Source organism: Lytechinus variegatus, chromosome 17 (assembly GCF_018143015.1).
Source record: "Lytechinus variegatus isolate NC3 chromosome 17, Lvar_3.0, whole genome shotgun sequence".
NCBI lineage: Eukaryota > Metazoa > Echinodermata > Echinoidea > Temnopleuroida > Toxopneustidae > Lytechinus > Lytechinus variegatus.
In genome coordinates, this window is record NC_054756.1 from 6,077,923 (window position 1) to 6,098,373 (window position 20,451).

Here is a 20,451-nt window from a genome sequence, read left to right on the forward strand (position 1 = left end):
AGTTAGGATTTCCAGTTACCCTACTGGTTCCAGTTAGAAATCATTTCCAGTTACCCAACTGGTTCCATTAAGGATTTCCAGTTGGTAACTGGTTCAAGTTACCCATTGGTTTCAGTTAGGATTTCCATTTACCCAACTGGTTCGAGTCAGAAATAATTTCCAGTTACCCAACTGATTCCAGTTAGGATTTCCAGTTGCCCACCTGGTTCCAGTTAGGATTTCTAGTTACCCAACTAGTTCCAATTAGAAATAATTTCCAGTTGGAAGTCATTTCCAGTTACCCAACTGGCTCCATTTAGGATTTCCAGTTGCCCAACTGGTTTCAACTAGAAATTGTTAAATTCCAGTTAAAAATCAATTGAAACCAGTTGGAAAATCCAACTTGTTTCAATTGGATTTTGGTCCTGGGGTTGGGGGGCCAAGCCGGCCTGCGTCCCCCTTTGAATTTAAGTGAAGACCCTGTTTGTTTGTTTGTTTTGTTTTGTTTTTTTGCTTGTCAAATTTTTGTGTGGATGAAATGTCCTTAATTTTTGGTTAAAACCTTTTTTATTTTTGCTTGTCATATTTTTCCTTGGAAAATGTGCCATCCCCCTCTTTTTGGAAAATCCTGGATTCGCCCCTCATTATCGAGACATGAGCAATTTACTTACGAGCAAAACATGATGTTGCAGGTAGAAAGGTTGGGGTCACAACGAATGAAAATGGATTCTTGGACGTAGCTTTCATTTTCTCAAAAGAATACACAGGTGCACTCAAGCATGTAGCATTTGGTGGATACCAAGAATGCATTGGCTTTACGTGAAAGTGAAGCGATAGTACTCGGCGAATCTCCTTGAATAACTGAGTGCAGTGAGGTAAGTCTTTCTGGCCTTTGTTCGAACATGGACCAATTTGCAATAGGTCCATGTAGACATACCTTGAACGAGTGTCAGTATGAATCGAATCTGCTCTTTTCTGCATTCAAAGTTTAAAACATGCAGTTTGCACAAAGTTGTTGGTATACATGCATGGCCTAGGGACGAAAGGTAGATATTTCTACGCGGTTGCATAGAGTAAGTTGCTCAAAGTTCATATATTCTATTCTTTAATTCACAATTTTTTTTGTTAGAATCGTGTTTTTTTTAGAATTTCGAACAATAAATGAAAAAAGGAAACAGTTCGTTAACCACAATCGATTCGTATTTTCTTTTTCTGTTTATTTTACGTAGGCCTATACTTATTTTTTATTTTGTTCTGTTTATTGTATTTGTGTGGAAGAGCCGTGGTGTAGTGGTTCTGACGCTCGCCTTGTAAACAGAGGGTCGTGTGATCGAACCCCGGCGCGGTTTAGCGTCCTTTGGCAAGGCGTTAATCCACATTTTGCCACTCTCGACCCAGGTACCCGGTAGGATGCGAAAGATATTGTATGTTTGATTTTGCCAGCGCCATAATGAGGCTGCGATGAATGCAAGGAATGCTCCCCAGGGAGTGGAAATTGTGCACTTTTCGTGCGGGATTGACATGGATCCAATGACCGGGGTAATAATATTCTGTAACGCGCTTTGAGCCATTCCAGGAAAAGCGCTTTATAAAATTTGGCTATTACTATTGTGTTTTTTTTTTCGAAAAAAAAATTGTCAATGATTATAATTTTGGACATAAAAAGCATTGATTTAAATGGGTGTTGCAACAAAGTAAAAATAATCACTTATTTATGAATAAATAACTGAAAGGACATTCATCGTTGACTTTTTGAATTATCATGTTTGTGAGCACTTTTTTATTATTCTGCCTCGCAAAGCAAGGATTTGAAGCACCTTGGCAGAAGTACACTATTCGGTAAACGATGCACGTCTTCAAAATTCATGCGAAAAGGTTGAATTTGACAATAAGGTTTTCTTTAGTACCGTTCAGGCGCGTACGCAAGGGGGGGGGGTTCGGACAGTTCCCCTACCCAATAATGTATATGACAGCAATAATGAACAGAATCTCATGTTTCCGACGAAAAACACAGCAAAAATTTCTGCTCGCTTCGCTCGCTCCATTTTATTATATCTTTTATTTCCGCATGTCGCCGACATGATCACGGTATCGCCATTAACAAGGCCATACATGATTATGATGATGTATACTTATGAATACAAGTGAACCAAGAAAAAGACATACGTTTTCTTACAAAATATGTTTTACCAATATGAAAACCAAAATGACGGAAAACGCTAAAATGTCGGTTAGCTCGCTCCGCTCGCTCGTAATAATTTATGAAATTCCATAAGTATCTAGTCTCCTGTTCAAGGCCGTATTATGAGTGTTACGAATAGAAGGACATGTAGCATCGACTAATACTTGATTTACTAACAAACTATTGACAAGAAATGTATGTTTTGACGGGAAAACGCGAAAATTTCGGCTCGCTCACTCCGCTCGCTCGTAATCATTAATGAAATTTTTTAAGTTTCTAGTCTCTTGATCAAGGCCATATCATGAGACTTACGAGCAGAAGGACATGTATCATCAACTAATATGTAATCATTACCAACAAGCTATTGAGAAGAATTGTATGTTTTGACGGAAAAACGCAAATATTTCGGCTCGCTTGCTCCGCTCGCTCGTAATTATTCATGACATTTCTCAAGTTTCTAGTGTTCTGATCAAGGCCATATCCAGGCGCGTAGCCAGGGGGGGGGGCGGTCGCCCCCCCCAAAAAAAAAGTCCCCAAAAAGAAAACAAAAGAAGGGAAAAAAGGAGAGGAGAAAAGGAAAAGGGAAGGAAGGAAGGAAAGGGAAGAAAGGTAGCTTTGTGTTTTTTCTATTTATTCTTTATTTTTTTCTCAAAAGAGAAACTCCTTCACTCTTCTTGCTTTAAATTCATATATGAATTTTGCTTCCGCGCTGCGCGCGGTTAAATGACAATATTGAAGTTCTCCATTGTTCCCCCACCTTTTCTCTAACCCTGTTTTTCCACCTCAGCTATGTGCTTCTTGCCAGTTAAAGGTAAAATTGTTTACATTAGGGCATGAATTTGAGTAAGGTTAGGCCGAAGTAAATGTATGAAGTTATCTTTTTTTTTCAATTGATCGCGCAACTTCTGGTCTGGTCGGCTCCGAGCGGGTAAAATCTTTATATCAGTTTCTGCCGTCACCTCCTTAAAGTCAGCTTCTCCCGCTTTTCAGCTCATTACTATGAACAACCATAATTTGGGGGCAAACAGGTTCCTAATTTAAAAAGAGGAAGGTGTGGAATTCGTGTCGTATTAAATGAAAAAGTACAATATTTTTTTTATCAGATTGTATTAAACTTCATGTCATTTCCCCTGTATACATTCATCTCCTGTCCTGTTTTGCGCCCTCAGTTTGAAATTTTGAATGACACTTAAGTTTCTTTATATTCAAAATGAAGCGCTTCAGGATAAGTAAAAAAAAATTAATCATCCTTTATTATATAGATAGATAATTTCAATAAATCACAGAAGTTTCAACTTTATGCGCACTATTTTCCTTGTAATGAAGTTCAATAATCTTAGAAAATCAATTGAATTAGAGACGATTGGGTATTAGAGATATCTACATTTGATGAAACGTCCGCCCTTTGAAATTTCAGAGTTTCATTGCTCATCGCGGGGAGGAATATCTTCCTCTACCAATCTTCTCCTCTGTTTTGCGAGTTAAAAATATGCACTGATGCTAAATTGTTTGTAATCAAATCTGATCTTTCCAAAGAAAGTTTCAATATATCTTTGAGAATACCCTTTTCTCGGGACCCTTTTTATGGCAAGAAAAATTGATAAATCACTTTAGTTTCCGCGCTTCGCGCTGAGTTATTATCATTTTATTTTCCTCCATTGTATACCTCTTTTGTGCGTTTACAATCACTTTTGAAAACAAGGTTCAAAATCGCAATATAGTCAACCGAATTGGAGGTACTAGAGACAAGAGAAACGGCTCCTTTTCATTTTAATTTATGAAACACTAAAAGCTTCGTGCTTCGCGCGGGAGGGGGAAACTCCCCCTCCCTGCACCCACCCCCTAGGGAGCGCGCTTCGCGCGCTCTGTAAGTGTTGGCACGCTTCATATCATGAGTGCTACGATCCGAAGGACATGTAGCATCGACTATGATACCAACAAACTATTGACAAAAAGGTTATATTTTCAACGCAAAAACGAGAACATTTCTGCTCGCTCGCGGGTCATGACCGCACTGTTGCATACCCATCCCCACTGGACCTAAGAACAGAGCATTATATCAATGATCCATCCGTATGTGCATGCGCAATGTATTTTATTGTGATATACCCAAACTTAAATGTTATTGTCTTATTTGCAGCGCTGAAAAAAATGAAAAAAAAATCATCACCTCCCCCCCCCCCCCGCTCATCACTTTTTAGAGACTGGGCGGGAGATTTAAAAAAGAATCAGCTCGAACCCCCCCCCCTTTCCAAAATCCTGCGTACGCGCCTGGTACCGTTCATAACAAACTTGTTTGATTTTTCTGCAGTGTTGGTCCCAACAGTGGCGTGCCATGGGTCACAGTGTGGGGGGGGGGGCATGAGCAAAGAATTTGAGTCACTTTACTGGGCGCCCTCGATTTGCCAGGTATGGTGACCTAATAGACAGGGGCGTCATTCCATTTTTCATATGTGGGGGGGGGGGGCAAAATCGTGAGTCAACGTTCCAAAAGTGCTCGATCACATAAAACAAACTCACCCCCCCCACACAAAACACACACATAGGCCTATATATATATATATATATATATATATATATATATATATATATATATATATTATATGAAGAGACAAATATCTCACCACCAAATGAATGCGAGCGCAAAACGAGAGCTGAATATTTTTAATATTGAGCCAGAAAAGGGGCACTTTAGGACTATTTTTTTTAATTAATAACAAGCAGACATATCTCACCAATCCACTAATGCGGACGTAGGCACGGACTGAAAATGTTTTACATTCAGACATTAAACGGGGCAATCACTTTCAGTAGTCATTAAAAAAGGCGTATGTCACGAAATAAAACATGTGGGGTTTATTGTTCAGCGATCTGGCGTTCAATAGTGCAGGAGTCACGAAGCCTTTCTCAGCTTCTTGAGGTTGTAGACGACGTCTGCACCTCCCTCCTTTACGACATCGTTTCGTACGACCCCTGCAAATGCCTAAATATCTCAAAGTTGACCATACTTGTATTGCTACTTTTCTTAATTGTTTCGAATTCAAGTTAACAAAGTGTGTGAGTATAATAAATAATAATAATATAGGATTTGTATAGCGCATGTATCCACCTTGCTAGGTGCTCAAGGCGCTTCTATATTACCCCGGCTAAGCTAGTCTAACGATTCTGGTGCGCACAGCTCTTTGAGGAATTACTTCCTGCCGGTACCCATCTCACCTGGGTCGAGTGCAGCAGTGTGGATAAATTTCTTGCTGAAGGAAAACACGGCATGGCTAGATTTCGAACCCACGACCGTCTGTTTGAAAGGCGAGAGTCAGAACCACTAGACCACGACGAGCCCATCATTGGACATAGACCCGGGGGGGGGGGGTGGGCAGTCAAATATATTGCTGTACACATGCGTGACCAAGTAATTTCCAACACCCCCTTAACGAGTTTTTTTCTGTGTGCACAATAACCCCCTAAACAAGTTTTTCGCGTGCTTTATTTACACATTTTAGCCCCAAACAAGTTGTCGCTAAAATATGATCTCGGGGGAAAAAGCTTGGGGGAAAAACATACCCTAAACACGTTTGGCTATAGTCTTTTAAAAAAAAGCTTTGGGGAAAAATATACCCTAAATACGTTTGACCCCGCGATTTACCATTGACCAGTCTTTTAAAAACACCCTTTTTCTTTAAAATCTGTGTTTTCGATACCCTTAACGAGTTCATGCGCGGACCGCGTCCAAAACTGAAAAAAAAATCCCTTTAAACTCGGTTTTTGGGGTCGCGCGTGTGTACTGTACAGCGATATATTTGACAGGCCCCCTCGATCGGGACATAGATATTTTTATCAACAATACATGTATATCCTCACATTTGTTGAAACTCAATTGAAATAGAACTATAATATGGCACTCTTTTACCAACGTATTTAACATATGGCAATGGATCTAAGGACACTTCAATACATACATGCCATGGATATCAGAGTACCGAGTACCGACTTCAGGTCTATCGCTGCAACATGAGTTACTGCAGACATAACATGAAATCGGTGCCAAGATAGCAAGACCCAATACCTACTCTGAGAGCTACCTACTCAATGAATGAGAGTCTGCGGTTACGTAATATTTTTGTAGTATTCAAAAGAATCAGGCTCCTCTACAGAACTAATGGTTCACTACTGAATGCATGGGTACACAGTTATGTGGACAAGAATCAGGGGCGGATCCAGGATTTTGAAATAGGGGGGGCGCCAGCGGCGAGGGAGCGAAGCGACCGAGCGGGGGGAGGGTGTGGGAGGGGGGATACCCCCCTCCCACGGCAAGGACTTTTTCAAAAAATCATGTCCAAAGTCGTATTTTGAGAGCACCTTTAGAAGAAAAATGCACACTTAAATCACTAACTTCATGAATAAAAGACACATACTGACTCATTTAGGAGCTGGTTTCCAGTCACACACGGTATAAGCGGTCATTCAAAACATACATTTGGCAAAGGCTCTTCACTTGCTTGCATCGTGTGATTGAAACGTCAAATTTAAATGATACGAAACTGAGACTTGTAATCGATAAGTTCCGAATAATCCATTCTGTTTATTGTTATTTGTGTATTTACATTGTGTGTTTCAAACGAGAATTGTTTAGTCGTATGGCAACATGCATAAAATTTGGGTTTTTTTCCCCAAAATGCACAGTAAATTGTTACAAACTACAGAAAAAAAACGACATCATCTTCTGGTAATTTACCTTTTCCCTCGTATTATTTTCAAATCATCTTCAATAATCCAGTCATTCTGCACAACCTCAAAGTAATATAATGCTTCTTAAGGGGATTCTCATCATTTTTATTGTTTACGTTCAAAGTCTCTCATCGCGTTGCCATCTTAACTTATGACCAGCCAGGATGAAATTGTATTTATATTTATTCTAACATAAGATAATCAATTTTTACGAAGCACTTGTTAAAACTATACCACAAATAATTAAATAAGGTCAATGATAAAATTCTAGAAAATACTAAGGAGCTTTGATATCCAGTCCATAATTGTATAAGTTATAACTATCAGTGGCAGAAAATGTAAAATAAACCGAGGCTCGTCTTCGGTATACAGAGTTCAGAAGGCATTTTGTAAGCTTTTCATTTATGAAATTACAACTTGTTAACAGTTTAGACCATGAATTCATATAGGCTTCCAATTTGATGTTTTTTCTACATGTTGAATCAATGTATACTAGCTTTCCAACCAACAAAGTAAATGTTGTAAACTGTATTGATTGCCTTCTGTTGGGCAAAGCTATTCCTGCCAAGTTTGAGCTCAATCATGACTTTTATTTTTTTAAGATGAAAATATGGAAAGTTTATTTATGCAAGACAAACGAAGAACAGACGAAATAGTGGAATTTAATTACTCACACTATAATATATAAGGGATATACTTTTAAAGCTCTGCACTATATAGATCCCGTTTGCTGCCTGTGCAAGTCTCGAGGTTCTGTGGGCATAGCCACAAAATATTATATACGTTTTTCGTTACTGAAATACTTCAGTAAATAATTTAATAACGAATATCACACCCAAATGTATTTCTATGACATGCATGATTAATTCAAGGAAGTTTTGCCGTACAATGCATTATCACGTAAGCGCGATTGGAGGAATGTTATGAGAATGTCCCGCTTTAGATTTAATACCGTATCCTCCCATTTTGTCATAATTATATTGTGTTAAGATACTGCATACTTAACATGGGTGTCGATCACGGGGGGATGGGGGGTGGGGATATATCCCCCCAATATTTCAAGTGGGGGGATGGCCTGTATTATCTTTCCCCCAATAATTTAGGGTGGAAAAATTATAATGATGATGAAAAATGAAAAGTTTGATCATGATGATTATAGTATGCCATCAATCAGTTTGTTTCCCTCGCAATTTGTGTATATTGTTATTAAAATAAAAACATTCTTTTTCAGGACTATTAAACAGATGGGTGGAGGTTCAAGATGAAAAAGAATGAAATGTTTATATATCTGATATTTTTTAACACATGACATAAAAGGACCCCAACGAAAATCAACTTTTGTTGATAGGGTGTTCCATCCCAATAGTGGTGAATAAATTAATTTAAATAAATCATTAACTCAAAAGGGTGGAAAAATAAACGGGAGTAAAAGGGTTGCAAGATAAATAAAGGAATGACGGTAAGCCCGATGGCGCACGAGAAGCCACACAGGTTGTAATTTGTGCTAGTTTTAATTGGTCCGAATCTGCATTTTATCATCATGCATTAAGAATAAAGATATTGCCAGTCAGGTTAGATTTAAGAGAGAAGTTGTATACACATAGGCGTCGATCCTGGGTGGGGGGGGCAGGGGGTGATCGCCCCACCAATGAAAATATTGGGGGGCAAACATATCGTTTTGCCCCCCCCCCCAATAATTCCGCATGTGCAACTAAAAAATTAAATAGGATTGTAATGCTACACTGAAATCAGCAAGCGAGATTGAGATACCAACTCGATTTTGATTTAAAATCGTGCTCAAAATGTCTGCTTTTCAGATTGGAATATAAAAATTTTCAGCTCGCGCTTCGCGCTCGCATCATGTACCAAAATCCCATACTTTTCATGATTATATAGGTGAATATAATGTCCCGTTTTCAATTCTAAACCTCAAAAGAACTTTGATTTTGCAATAATCTTTTGTTGGATATATATCTTCAATTAAAGTGTCCTTTTTTCCAGATCAAAATATCAAAATTTTCAGCTCGCGCTCGCATCTATTGTTCTTCTAGATACCTATCTTAATCACTGGTACCAAAAATGCTTAGAATATCAAGCTTTCAGGTCAGGCCCCCCCCCCATCGGCTGGCCAAAAAAAAAAAAAAAAAAACGGGGAAAAGGAGAAAAAGAGGGAAAAAAGAAAGAGAAACGTAGTGGAGGAAAGAAGAAATTGTTGTTGATCATATTGTTATATTATGTTATATAAGCATTTTTTCACAACTTTATGAAACATTATTTGCTTAATTGTGTCTTCATTGTTCCTGGCGCTAGCATAGACTTTTTAACGAGATACCTGCTGTACTAAAGCCTCCCGTTTTCAAATCAATATACAACAAAATAATATATTTCCTCGCAATTAGAGTTATTATTGTTATAAGTAGTGATATATTCTTCTTTTTCATGACAATTGAAAGTTATTGCCCTATTTTAAGGTCATAATATAAAACATTTCCTGTCCGTGCTAACGTTCGCATAAGTGGATTGGTGAGATTTCTGCTCTTCATGAACTCCTAAAATCAGTCCTTAAAATGTCAATTTTTCTGATCTGAATATAAAAAAAATTTAGCTCGCGCTTCCCGCTTGCATCATTTGGTTAGTGAAATACATGGGGTCTTAGTGAATTCCTACAAACAAGCCTTGGAATGCCCCTCTTCATGTCTGAATTTCCTATATTTTCAGCTCGCGCTCGCAGTATTTCATTAGTGAGATGCATATAATAATCATTATAACAATGACTTCAAAAAGTGCTCCATGTGTTTAAATGTAATTCTAACAAAATCAGCAAGCGCTTGGCACTCGCATTAGATGACTATGGTGAGATATGTATACTCTGACTTAATGGATTCGTAACTATAGTCCTTAAAATATCCATGTTTGTGGTAAATATATACAAAAATTCAGCTCGCGCTTTGCGCTCGCATCATTTGGTTAGTCAAATACGTAGGGTCTTAGAGTATTCCTACAAACAACCCTTAGAATGCCCTTCTTCAGGTCTATATTTCCTAAATTTCCAGCTCGCGCTTTTGCGCTTGCAGTATTTGATTAGTAAGATGCGTATGATCATCATGATTACATGACTATAAAAGGTGCTTCATGACTGTGTTTAGATGTAATTCTAACAAAATCAGCAAAGGATGGCAATAGCATTAGATGACTATGGTGAGATATTTATACTCTTAATGGATTCTAAAATATAATCCTTAAAATTTCCTTGTTTAGGGTCAGTATATACAAAAATTTTAGCTCGCGCTTCGCGCTCGCATTGTTTGTTTAGTGAGACAGTACAGTATGATTACAAAACGATTTGCTTATAATGCAATTTTTAGTCCTTAATATAAAAAAATTTTCAGCTCGCGCTTCGCGCTCGCATTATTTAATCAGTGAGATACATATTCGTTTGATGGCACTGCATGTCCTTAAAATATCTCTATTAGGTCAGTCCACCTGACAACTGAGCACGCTTCGCGCGCTTCCTAAGTGACCCGAAATTTTTGCTGGTGCCCCCCCCCAATGCCGTGACCCACGGTACGCCACTGTGTGAATTTGATTGTCAATGAGAATATTCCTCAATAAGCTGGCAACATTTAACTGCAAAAACGTAATCCCTTAAATGATAACCCCCCGATGTTTAAATTTTTAGTCATGTTCAACAAATGCTTCACTATAGAAGTATCATAAAAAGGGTAATTGTTTTGGACATTTCCAATCTAAGAAAAGTTCTGAATCATCGTTATAAATCCTCAAAGGAATATTGACACAAGAGATAACCCATACAATACAAGATGTACAAACTAGCTCATTTTGGTCATTTTTCACGCTGCTGTTTACAAGGAAAACGCCTATTCATTTACAATGATTTAAAAAATAACCCCCCCCCCCAGAGGCGGATCCAGCCTTCGCCAATAGGGGTGGGGGCGGAATTTTTTTCAGTCATATTTTCCCCGATCGGCCGCTCGAAGATGATTTTTTTTCCTTTTTGAAGGGGTAATCCTAATTGTCACTTCTTAGCTTTATTCATTTAAATAAACATATATCATAATCCTTATTTATATGATGCGAAATCTTATGCATTTTTTCCTAAAATATGAACATTCTGGACAATGTTTGTTATCCTGAAAAAGATGTGTATGCAACTAAATAATAACTACGAATGCGAAGCGCGAGCAGAAATGAACTGATGGAAAAGGTACTTGTATGCAGTTAGCCATGAAGACGTGGGGTCGTGAACGGGTAAAATGTGAGGAAACAAGCATATAGGAATTACTATCATCATCCGATTTGATTTTATCTTTACAGACAACAGGAATGGAGGAATCCAACCGTTACAATACCCCTATCACTAACTGGAAGTGGGGTTACGCTATCTTACTCTCCAAGTTCGTGATCAATATGTGGTGTGGCATCCCCAAATCCTTTGGTGTTATCCTCCCTGAGATGGTTGATAGATTCAGCGCGAATTACGCCACTTTAGGATTCATCTGTAGTATTCCTGGTACAATCACGCACTTTTTAGGTGAGTTTTTATTGTGTATTTCCACTTTTTTCTCCTAAGCCAAATTCAAACATACCGTTTTGCCTGATACATAGACAACAGCTCACCTACCCTCCCTCTGACGCCTAGACCTACATTATACACACACAAACGTCATGACGCACGTTTTAAGCGCACATGCACTAAAACCCACACAGGTAAACTCTCACACCACCCATCTATGCGCACACACACCCACAGTCGAACCACACAAAATGTTCATCCAAACTAGATCACATAAATTCAAGGTGAACAAGTGGAATGCCTCTGGCGGTCTCACCTGCATCGCGCGATTCAATATAGAAGCAGTGGTGACTTTGGAAACTGCTATAACTCGCACAAGATGTTTAGTGATACTTGGTTACTCCTATTTCCATGTTTTATGAACTAGACCAATACACTTACAGATATATGATGGTAATTTAACAACTACCCCCCAACGTGGCCAAAGTTCATTGACCTCACATGACCTTTGACCTTGATCATGTGACCTGAAACTTGCACAGGATGTTCAGTGATACTTGATAACTTTTATTTCCAAGTTTTATGAGTCAGATACAGAAACTTTCAAATTTATGATGGTAATTTAACAGATGCTCCTATTATGGCCAAAGTTCATGGACCTTTGACCTTGGTCATGTGACCCGAAATGCGCACGGGTTGTTCAATGGTACTTGATTACTCTTACATCCAAGTTTTATAAACTAGACCAATATACTTTCAAAGTTCTGGTGGTAATTCAACAAATACCCCCGATTTGGCCAAAGTTCATTGACCCTAAATGACCTTTGACCTAAGTCATGTGACCTGAAACTTGCACAGGATATTCAATGATACTTGATTAACTTTATATGCAAGTTTCATGAGCTAGATTTATATATTTTCTACGTTATGATGACATTTCAAAAACTTAACCTTGGGTTAAGATTTTGATGTTGATTCCCCCAACATGGTCTAAGTTCATTGACCCTAAATGACCTTTGACCTTGGTCATGTGACATGAAACTCAGGCAGGATATTCAGTAATATTGATTAATCTTATGGCCAAGTTTCATGAACTAGGTCCATATACTTTCTAAGTTATTCTGTAATTTTAAAAACTTAACCTTCGGTTAAGATTTGGTGTTGACGCCGCCGTGGCTGTCGGAAAAGCAGCGCCTATAGTCTAAATCACAACAAGATATACAAATCTTCATTTTGTGTTAACAACATAGTTGAATTTACAATTATTAAACAAAATAATGATGGAACAATGAATTAATGCTTAAACTGCTTTAAAAAATCGAACACACATACACACACCCATGCACGCACACACTTTATGCAGTATGATTTATCGTGCTTATGATTGACAGGTCCCTTTACTTCCTTGTTGCTTGAGAGGGTCGATCATCGTGTTGCTGCTATGTCAGGAGCGGTAATAATATCAGTGTGTCTAATATTATGTGGCTTCACTTACAACCTCACTGTTTTCGGTATCCTTCTTGGACTTACAGGTAAAGATGTGTATGGAATGGGGAATAATTATCTTGGGGGCGTTGCAATACATTTAGTCGTTGTATTAATGAAAATAATATTTTTTTCTTATTCAGAAATCAAACACGAAAGCAATTCAATTTACAAAAGAATCATGAAGCGAACATGTTTACAACAACTGTACATGCGTACTATTATCTAATGATATGACAAAATTATGATGTTTTTGACTGAGAACCCTTTCAATTTCACAATAGCGTTTCAATACGCTCTAAAAAGAACTAAAACACAACCGATTACCCTTAGCAACGTGTCGAAAAAATGAAATATGTAGCATGAAGAATATAACGGTTTACAGTATAGAGTATTGAGCGTCAGGGCAACCAAACAAAAATAAATTTAACTTCACTAAAATCAGCCATAAGGAGTTGCTGCAACAAAATTTGTGCATTTATTTTTTATCTTGTATATCGTAATTAGAAACTTGTTGCAATGTGCGTGCACCATTAATTTGAATTGAATCTATTCAAACCAGTTAAAAAACAGAAGTGCAAAGTACAAACAAAGTGTTACATAATAAATAACTGAAAATGACAGGTTTGGGACCCTAAAAGAAGCATAGCTTGAAATCAGGGGCCCCTGCATATGATATTTTACTCGACCATGGAAAGATTATGATAAACAAAATATTTACAAAATGTGGGTAATGTTTCTGTTTTGATCTTCATAATTATACATACCTTGTAAATTACAAATTATTTAGGAAACATTACCCACACCCTAGCATACGCACGCTCAAACTCACACACACATTCAGACTCCAAACATGTCACCCTCAGGTGCCACTAACAGCTGGGCTCCGTAACACAAAGGTCTGCGATGGATTGCAAATATGACAGAACCGCACTGATTGGTCCCTGGTCAATATTTTGAACCAAATGCAAATGTATCATAGATATTGATTGGTCATTTCATTTAGCGATTGATCGCTATCCTTTGTGTTACGGAGCCCTGGTCTTAGATTAATCTAATACGTATTCATGACATAATTTCTTATACCGAGACAACCAGTGTCCTGCTGCCACGCATACTCACCTGGTGGGTGTTTCATAAAGCTGTTCGTAAGTTAAGAGCGACTTTAAGAACGACAGGTGATCCCTTCTTGTGGTAAATGGTATTGAATATGCGATTGTTTAGCGCGTACAAGGGTTCACCAGTCGTTCTTTAAGTCGCTCTTAACTCAAGAACAGCTTTATGAAACGGCCCCCAGGACTCATATTCTATTCTTTAACACAAAATGTTCTGAAGGATTTCACCGTAGCATTGATTCTAGCAAAGGGTAGGTGAAAAGACGTGAGTTATAATTATGAATCTTAGAATAAGCCACAAAAGTTCCTTTTAAAAAGAAATAATGCAGGGATAGATATATATACATGAAAACAACACTATTCAACGAGACCATTTCAACATTCAACTGCAAAAAAGTGGGAAACTCGGTGCCAGATAATTTGTTTTTTTTTCTTCATATCAATTAGCTTTCTTTTGAAAAGCTTATAATAAAGAAACCAATGTTTGCTAAGGCAAGAAATGTACTTTTGCCAATACTCAAACATTACCAGATACTTTAGAACACACATAACTAAGGTAATAATTCCATGACAAATATTCCTCAACAGTGACTACAACAAATTGCAGACTTGAACTAAATTGAATTTGACGAGCATCAACTAGCCTACTACTATCATGTTGATGAGTTGTCAATACTTTCATTGCGTGCTACGAAATATCATCCAGGCTTATGTTAGTTCGTTATTTTAAGATATATAAAAAAACAAATATTCTCCTTCTTCTCGTCTGGCTGAATACGAGCAGTAATATTTGGGGGGAAATTGTGTAATTTTCAATCAGAAACGGAATACAAGATTCGTTTTGCCCATAGCACTTTAAATGTATGCCTCTTAATTTATCATTAGGATGGCTACAGAACCTTGATTTTAAGTGATCCATCATGTTCATTGTGTATTTTTGTGATATTCTCTATTCTATTTGCAGGTGTGAGATCCTTTGTATATTTCCCGATCACGCTCCTGTTGAACAAATATTTCAAGGAAAACTATGTTTTGGCCAATACCCTAGCATCATTCGGTATAACAACGGGGATAATGTTCTTACCTATCATTACTGAACGATCGCTGGAAGCTTACGGTTATCAAGGGGTGTTTCTGATACTTGGGGGAATCATGCTTCATTTGGTGGCAGCGGCAGCCGTTATTCGGAAACCGATATACAATACTAGAGACCATATCACTGAGCAGGTTTCTTCTGACATGTCTGATACAGATGCATCTAAGGTTTGCTATCATGAACTTTGTGACGGTGAGAAATGCAGCCTAAAGATTGAAGGAAGTCAACAAGATAAAAGGACGACAGGTGAATCAAGAAAGGATGCAACTGAGATTGATGAACAAGAGGGATTATTATCATATGACGATGGAGATATTCACCGAAATCCGCAGCAACATAGTGGAAGCAATCCTGAAGTGCCTGAAGAGCAGCACAACAGGTTGACCACTGATGATCATCATGGTGATGGTTCTCAGGATACATTCTGCTGGCTATTAATATCACGCTGTAAACTCTTCCTGGCCAATGAAGCACTTTTCTTGATATGTATCCCATCGTTCTTCTTTTATGTTTATGCTTTCGAAGCTTGGGTATTGTTCCTGGTGCCTCACGCAGAAGACCTCGGAATCAGTTCATCCAGGGCCGTTTTTCTGTCTTCAATTGGTGGTGTCGGCGGATTAATTGGCAGATTGATTGTAGTCGTTTTACTCGTTAGAAAAATCGACATGATCAAAATTTATATCATAGTCGGTTTTATAACCAGTTTGACATTTTTCTTTGATTTTATCGATGAATCATTTCTTGTTCGTTCAATCTGGGCATTCATTCAGGGAGTCTGCTTTTTCATACAGGACACGTGCGATGCAACTTATCTGAAATTCGTTTTGAGAGATGAAAGCAACTTCAGTTTCGCACTTGGGCTGATACTGCTAGCTCATTGTTTTGGCAGTACCTTTTCCGGAGTTTTCACAGGTAAGATAATCTAATATAAATTTATTTAGGGCGAGTATAAGGGGCGACATATAGGCTTAATGGGTAGAACAGCCCTTTGATCAATGCCTTGCTTTGATTTATCAAGTGACGAAAATAGCATAAAAGAATAGGGCCTGCAGTATAGTAAGGAGAAAAACAAGAAAAAAAATATCTGTCTTGGCCTGGTGCCTTTTTGTTTTGCCATTATAAGAAAGATTACTACAATTGCCAATTAGGATAGACTCACTGAAAAACTAAATTCAAATTAATGAATGAATGAAATCCCGTTTGAAGTAGATGAATACACTATTATGATGGCTCCTTTCAAAGGCTCATTTCCAGAGAATATAAGATAATTTCTAACACAATAAATCCAAAAAGCGTGTAATACATGGGAGGAGTTCTTCTGGAAGAAATAACCATAATCAGAATATCTAAGTGATCAAATATATTAGTGGTGTTTTCAAATGTTTTTCAGCCAAATGAACATTGATTAAAGTTTACAAGAAAAGAAAGAGTAACTTATAAAATGAAGGAGACGTTTTAATCAATAGTTTTAATTATTGTTTTATACAAGGTAAATTGTCATTGGATCAGAGGAGAGGAATTATTCACCTCATTCCTAAAAAAGACCAAAATCCTTTGCTTTTAAAAAGTTGGAGGCCCATCTCTACTTTAAACACCGACTATAAACTTCTTGCAAAATGTTTAGCTTTGAGATTGCGAAAGGTGTTAGGTGGTATTATTAATAATGACCAGACAGGATTTTTACATGGTCGGTATATTGGTGAAAATATTCGCTTAGCCTTAGACTGTTAGATATGATTGAATTTACAAATGAACACGATATTCCAGGTTTTATGTTAATGGCCGACATAGAAAAGGCATTTGATAAATTAGAATGGTCCTTTTTACTTCAAGCTTTGAAATATTTTAATTTTGGTGAAGATTTGATATTATGGATTAGACTTATGTACAGTGATATATATTCTTGTATTTTGAATAATGGACATGCTTCAGAATTTTTTCAAATTTCATGTGGAGTAAGGCAGGGCTGCCCTTTAAGTCCTCTTCTTTATATCATTTGTAATGAAATTATGTGTTTATGGATAAGGGGAAACAGTGATATTAAAGGTATAACAGTGAATGGAATAGAAATTAAGCTGAACTCTTATGCAGATGACACTTATGCAGATGACACAACATTTTATATAAATGACGTCAAGTCTCTTAAAATCATTATGTATATTTTGGATGAATTTAAGGTTTTTTCAGGGCTTTGCATTAATCGAAATAAATCTGAAATTGTGGCACTTGGTTATTACAAAGCATATCCTCCAGACATATCCTTTTCCGGATTAAGATTTTCCAATGGCCCATTTAGATTTTTGGGAGTATATTTTTCACCTGACTTAAAAGACATATTTGAATTGAATTTTATTCCAAAGCTTAAGAAAATAAAGAATGTTTTAAGAATATGGAAAATGAGAAATTTAACTCCTATAGGGAAAATAACTATTTTGAAGTCACTCGGCCTCTCTCAAATTATATTTCTGTTGTCTGTATTACCAAAACCTCCTGAAGATTTTGTGAAAGAATTAGAACATTTAATTTACTCTTTTATTTGGAATGAAAAACCGGATAAAATCAGTCGTCTTACAATTATTGGAGACTATAGTCAAGGTGGATTGAAAATGTTACATTTACCTTCTGTAATTTCTGGCCTGAAAAGTGCGTGGGTTAACGTTATATGAGCACAGAAAATAAAGGAAAATGGAAATGTTTTTTCGAACACAATTTGGTCACCTTTGGAGGAGAATTGTTTTGGACATGTAATTTAAAATACGATGATCCCAAAATATTACAAGTAAAAAATCAATTCATTCGAGAAATTTTAATTACTTGGAGTCTTTTAACATTCTCTCCTAATTTATCTGATTTGAATATAAAAAATCAAGTATTATGGAATAACTCATTGATCACAGTAGATGGGAAAGTTATATATAAATAACTTTGGCTTAAAAATGGGATCGTCAGTATTAAACATTTAATGGATGAACAAAACAATTTTCTCTCACATACAACTTTTTTACAAAAATACAAAGTTAATTGTAATTTTCTTGAATATTATTCATTGATTTCTGCAATACCCAATGAATGGAAACATTTTAGTCAACATCTTGTTGAGAGTAAAACAACTCAAGAAGATTTGCTGTATAATTTAAATAATGTTTTTAAGGTATGCAAGTTTATCCATAGAATTTCTGTTGATAAAATCTTAAAGTCCCCCACTTCGCAATCAAAATGGGCATCCATTTTAAATGAACCGGTTAATAATTGGAACAGATTGTATATGATTCCCTTTGAATGCTGTCTTTCTACAAAACTCCGCTACTTTCAATATAAACTTTTCAATCGGATAATGGGGGTGAACAAACATCTTTACGATATTGGCTTGTCTGAATCTAATTTATGTACATTTTGTTCTTCCTCTGTTGAAAGTATTTCACATCTGTTTTGGGACTGCCCTGTAACTCAACAATTTATTCAAAACTTCCAAACCTCTTATTTGAACAATAACGTGTATTTGAATAAGAATTTATTTTTGTTTGGTTGCCCTAACGCTCAATACTCTACTGTAAACCGTCATATTCTTTATGCTAAATATTTCATTTTTTCCACACTTTGTAAGGGTAATCGGTTGTGTTTTAGCTCTTTTAAGAGCGTATTGAACTGCTATTGTGAAATTGAAAGGGTTCTCAGTCAAAAACATCATAATTTTGTCATATAATAGTTAATATATAATAGTTTTGTCAGATAATAGTACGCATGTACAGTTGTTGTAAACATGTTCGCTTCATGATTCTTTTGTAAATTGAATTGCTTTCGTGTTTGATTTCTGAATAAAATCTTTCTATGAAAGAAAAAAAAACTTATAAAATGAATTGCTTGTCGCTAAGAACATTCACTTTTATCTAAAAGTAATAATCCTAAAATATATTATGTTCTCGTGCAGGCACCTTACTGGATTTCACCCAGTCCTACACCAAAGTCTTCATGATAACTGGAATCAGTACCGCATGTTTCACCGTCAATGTAACAGTCATATATCTACTCTTAAAAAGGAGATCTGCTTCAGAGTCAGTTTTTATCAAATCTGCGTAATTCTTCCAAGGATTAACGAGCTGAGGGCAGGCTGTTCCTCTGCTTACAGGGATTCCCTTCTTTCTGACTCAATCTCTTACATCTGCATCTTCCGGCCGGGAAAGATTATCTCACTTATGATCAGGACATAATAATTGATCACAGATCTCCTGGCAGGATCTTTTCGAGTGTTTTCTGCCAATATAGCCTACTATTTTTACTATTTACGTCCTCAAGGTTCTTCTAGCGAAGTACCCGACTCGTACCTGACATTGAAGAAGAGAGTAACACACGCAGAGGAAAGCTTTGCATCCCTCTCAGAAGGAACCCTCCCTTCTTCTTTACTTGGCGCCTCCTAATCATGTATTCCTGTCCGTCATCCACCCTGCACATCGGTCGAGAAATTATTTTTCCCACCGCAGTTCCGGACCGTAATTCAGGGGAGCGTACGTTTCATCAACATTTTTGTCCGACAAGTAGTCAGATCTGACAACTTTCCTTGATTCTGATTGGCTGAGAGGCACTGTTACTGTGGTAACAGTCGGATAAAACAGGGCTTGTCGGATGAAACGTCTGACAAGTCCTTTCATGAAACGCTCCCCAGGACTTTCGTCTTCGGAATAAGACTACGTATGCGCTCGGACTCTATGCAAAATCGTGGTCGTTTGCGTTGCTATCAACATCCTCAAGTTGCTGGTACCCTTATAAAGGTTTTAGCTTTATGGCATTAACTTTATCTCATATCTGGATCTGTCTAATGTCGGCAGCCGACTAATGCCATGGTTAGCTTAGAGCTGGTTAATTCCGAACTTTACGTTTACTTACGTTCAACTACTGCAGGGCTTGGTAGCCTTAGTTTAATAGGTCTAGTCCGTATATAGAACTACTAACATTCTGCCTATTCGAGTACGGGAACTTAAAAACTTAATGATTTGTAAAGAACATGCTTATTGACCAATTACATTTTTCTTGATCAACTTCCCCGGCGATCGAAATAGCTATGCAGAACCGCGCGTTTACATTAACATGCAGGTTCTGCGCACCGAAGTTGTGCCTGACGTTATACGTGAGTGTGTGGTCTATCAAGATAAAGATCTAGAGACTTGATCTAAAATAAATTTTTTTTGATCTAGAACTAGTTTTATATACGGACTAGACATATTAAACCAAGGCTACCAAGCTCATTGGTCTAACGTAAGTAAACGTAAAGTTCTGAATTAACAATTACGAGTAGTCGGCCGCAGGCATTAGACAGGTCCAGATTTGAGATAAAGTTAAC

The 20,451-nt window shown here is 37.2% G+C and overlaps 1 protein-coding gene across 2 annotated transcripts; it reads left to right on the forward strand.

Moving 5' to 3' along the window:
* Positions 1–331: 331 nt before the first annotated feature.
* On the forward strand, positions 332–19,383 carry LOC121430723. 2 transcript variants are annotated; one of them, XM_041628091.1, is made up of 5 exons: positions 332–1,052; positions 11,222–11,438; positions 12,812–12,952; positions 14,985–16,028; positions 19,045–19,383. In XM_041628091.1, exons 2-5 carry the CDS (start codon positions 11,231–11,233, stop codon positions 19,191–19,193), a joined length of 1,542 nt encoding a protein of 513 aa, XP_041484025.1. In that variant the 5' UTR covers positions 332–1,052; positions 11,222–11,230; the 3' UTR covers positions 19,194–19,383. The 2 variants fall into 2 exon arrangements, with proteins under 2 accessions (XP_041484025.1, XP_041484026.1); XM_041628092.1 differs by lacking the exon at positions 12,812–12,952.
* Positions 19,384–20,451: the final 1,068 nt, after the last annotated feature.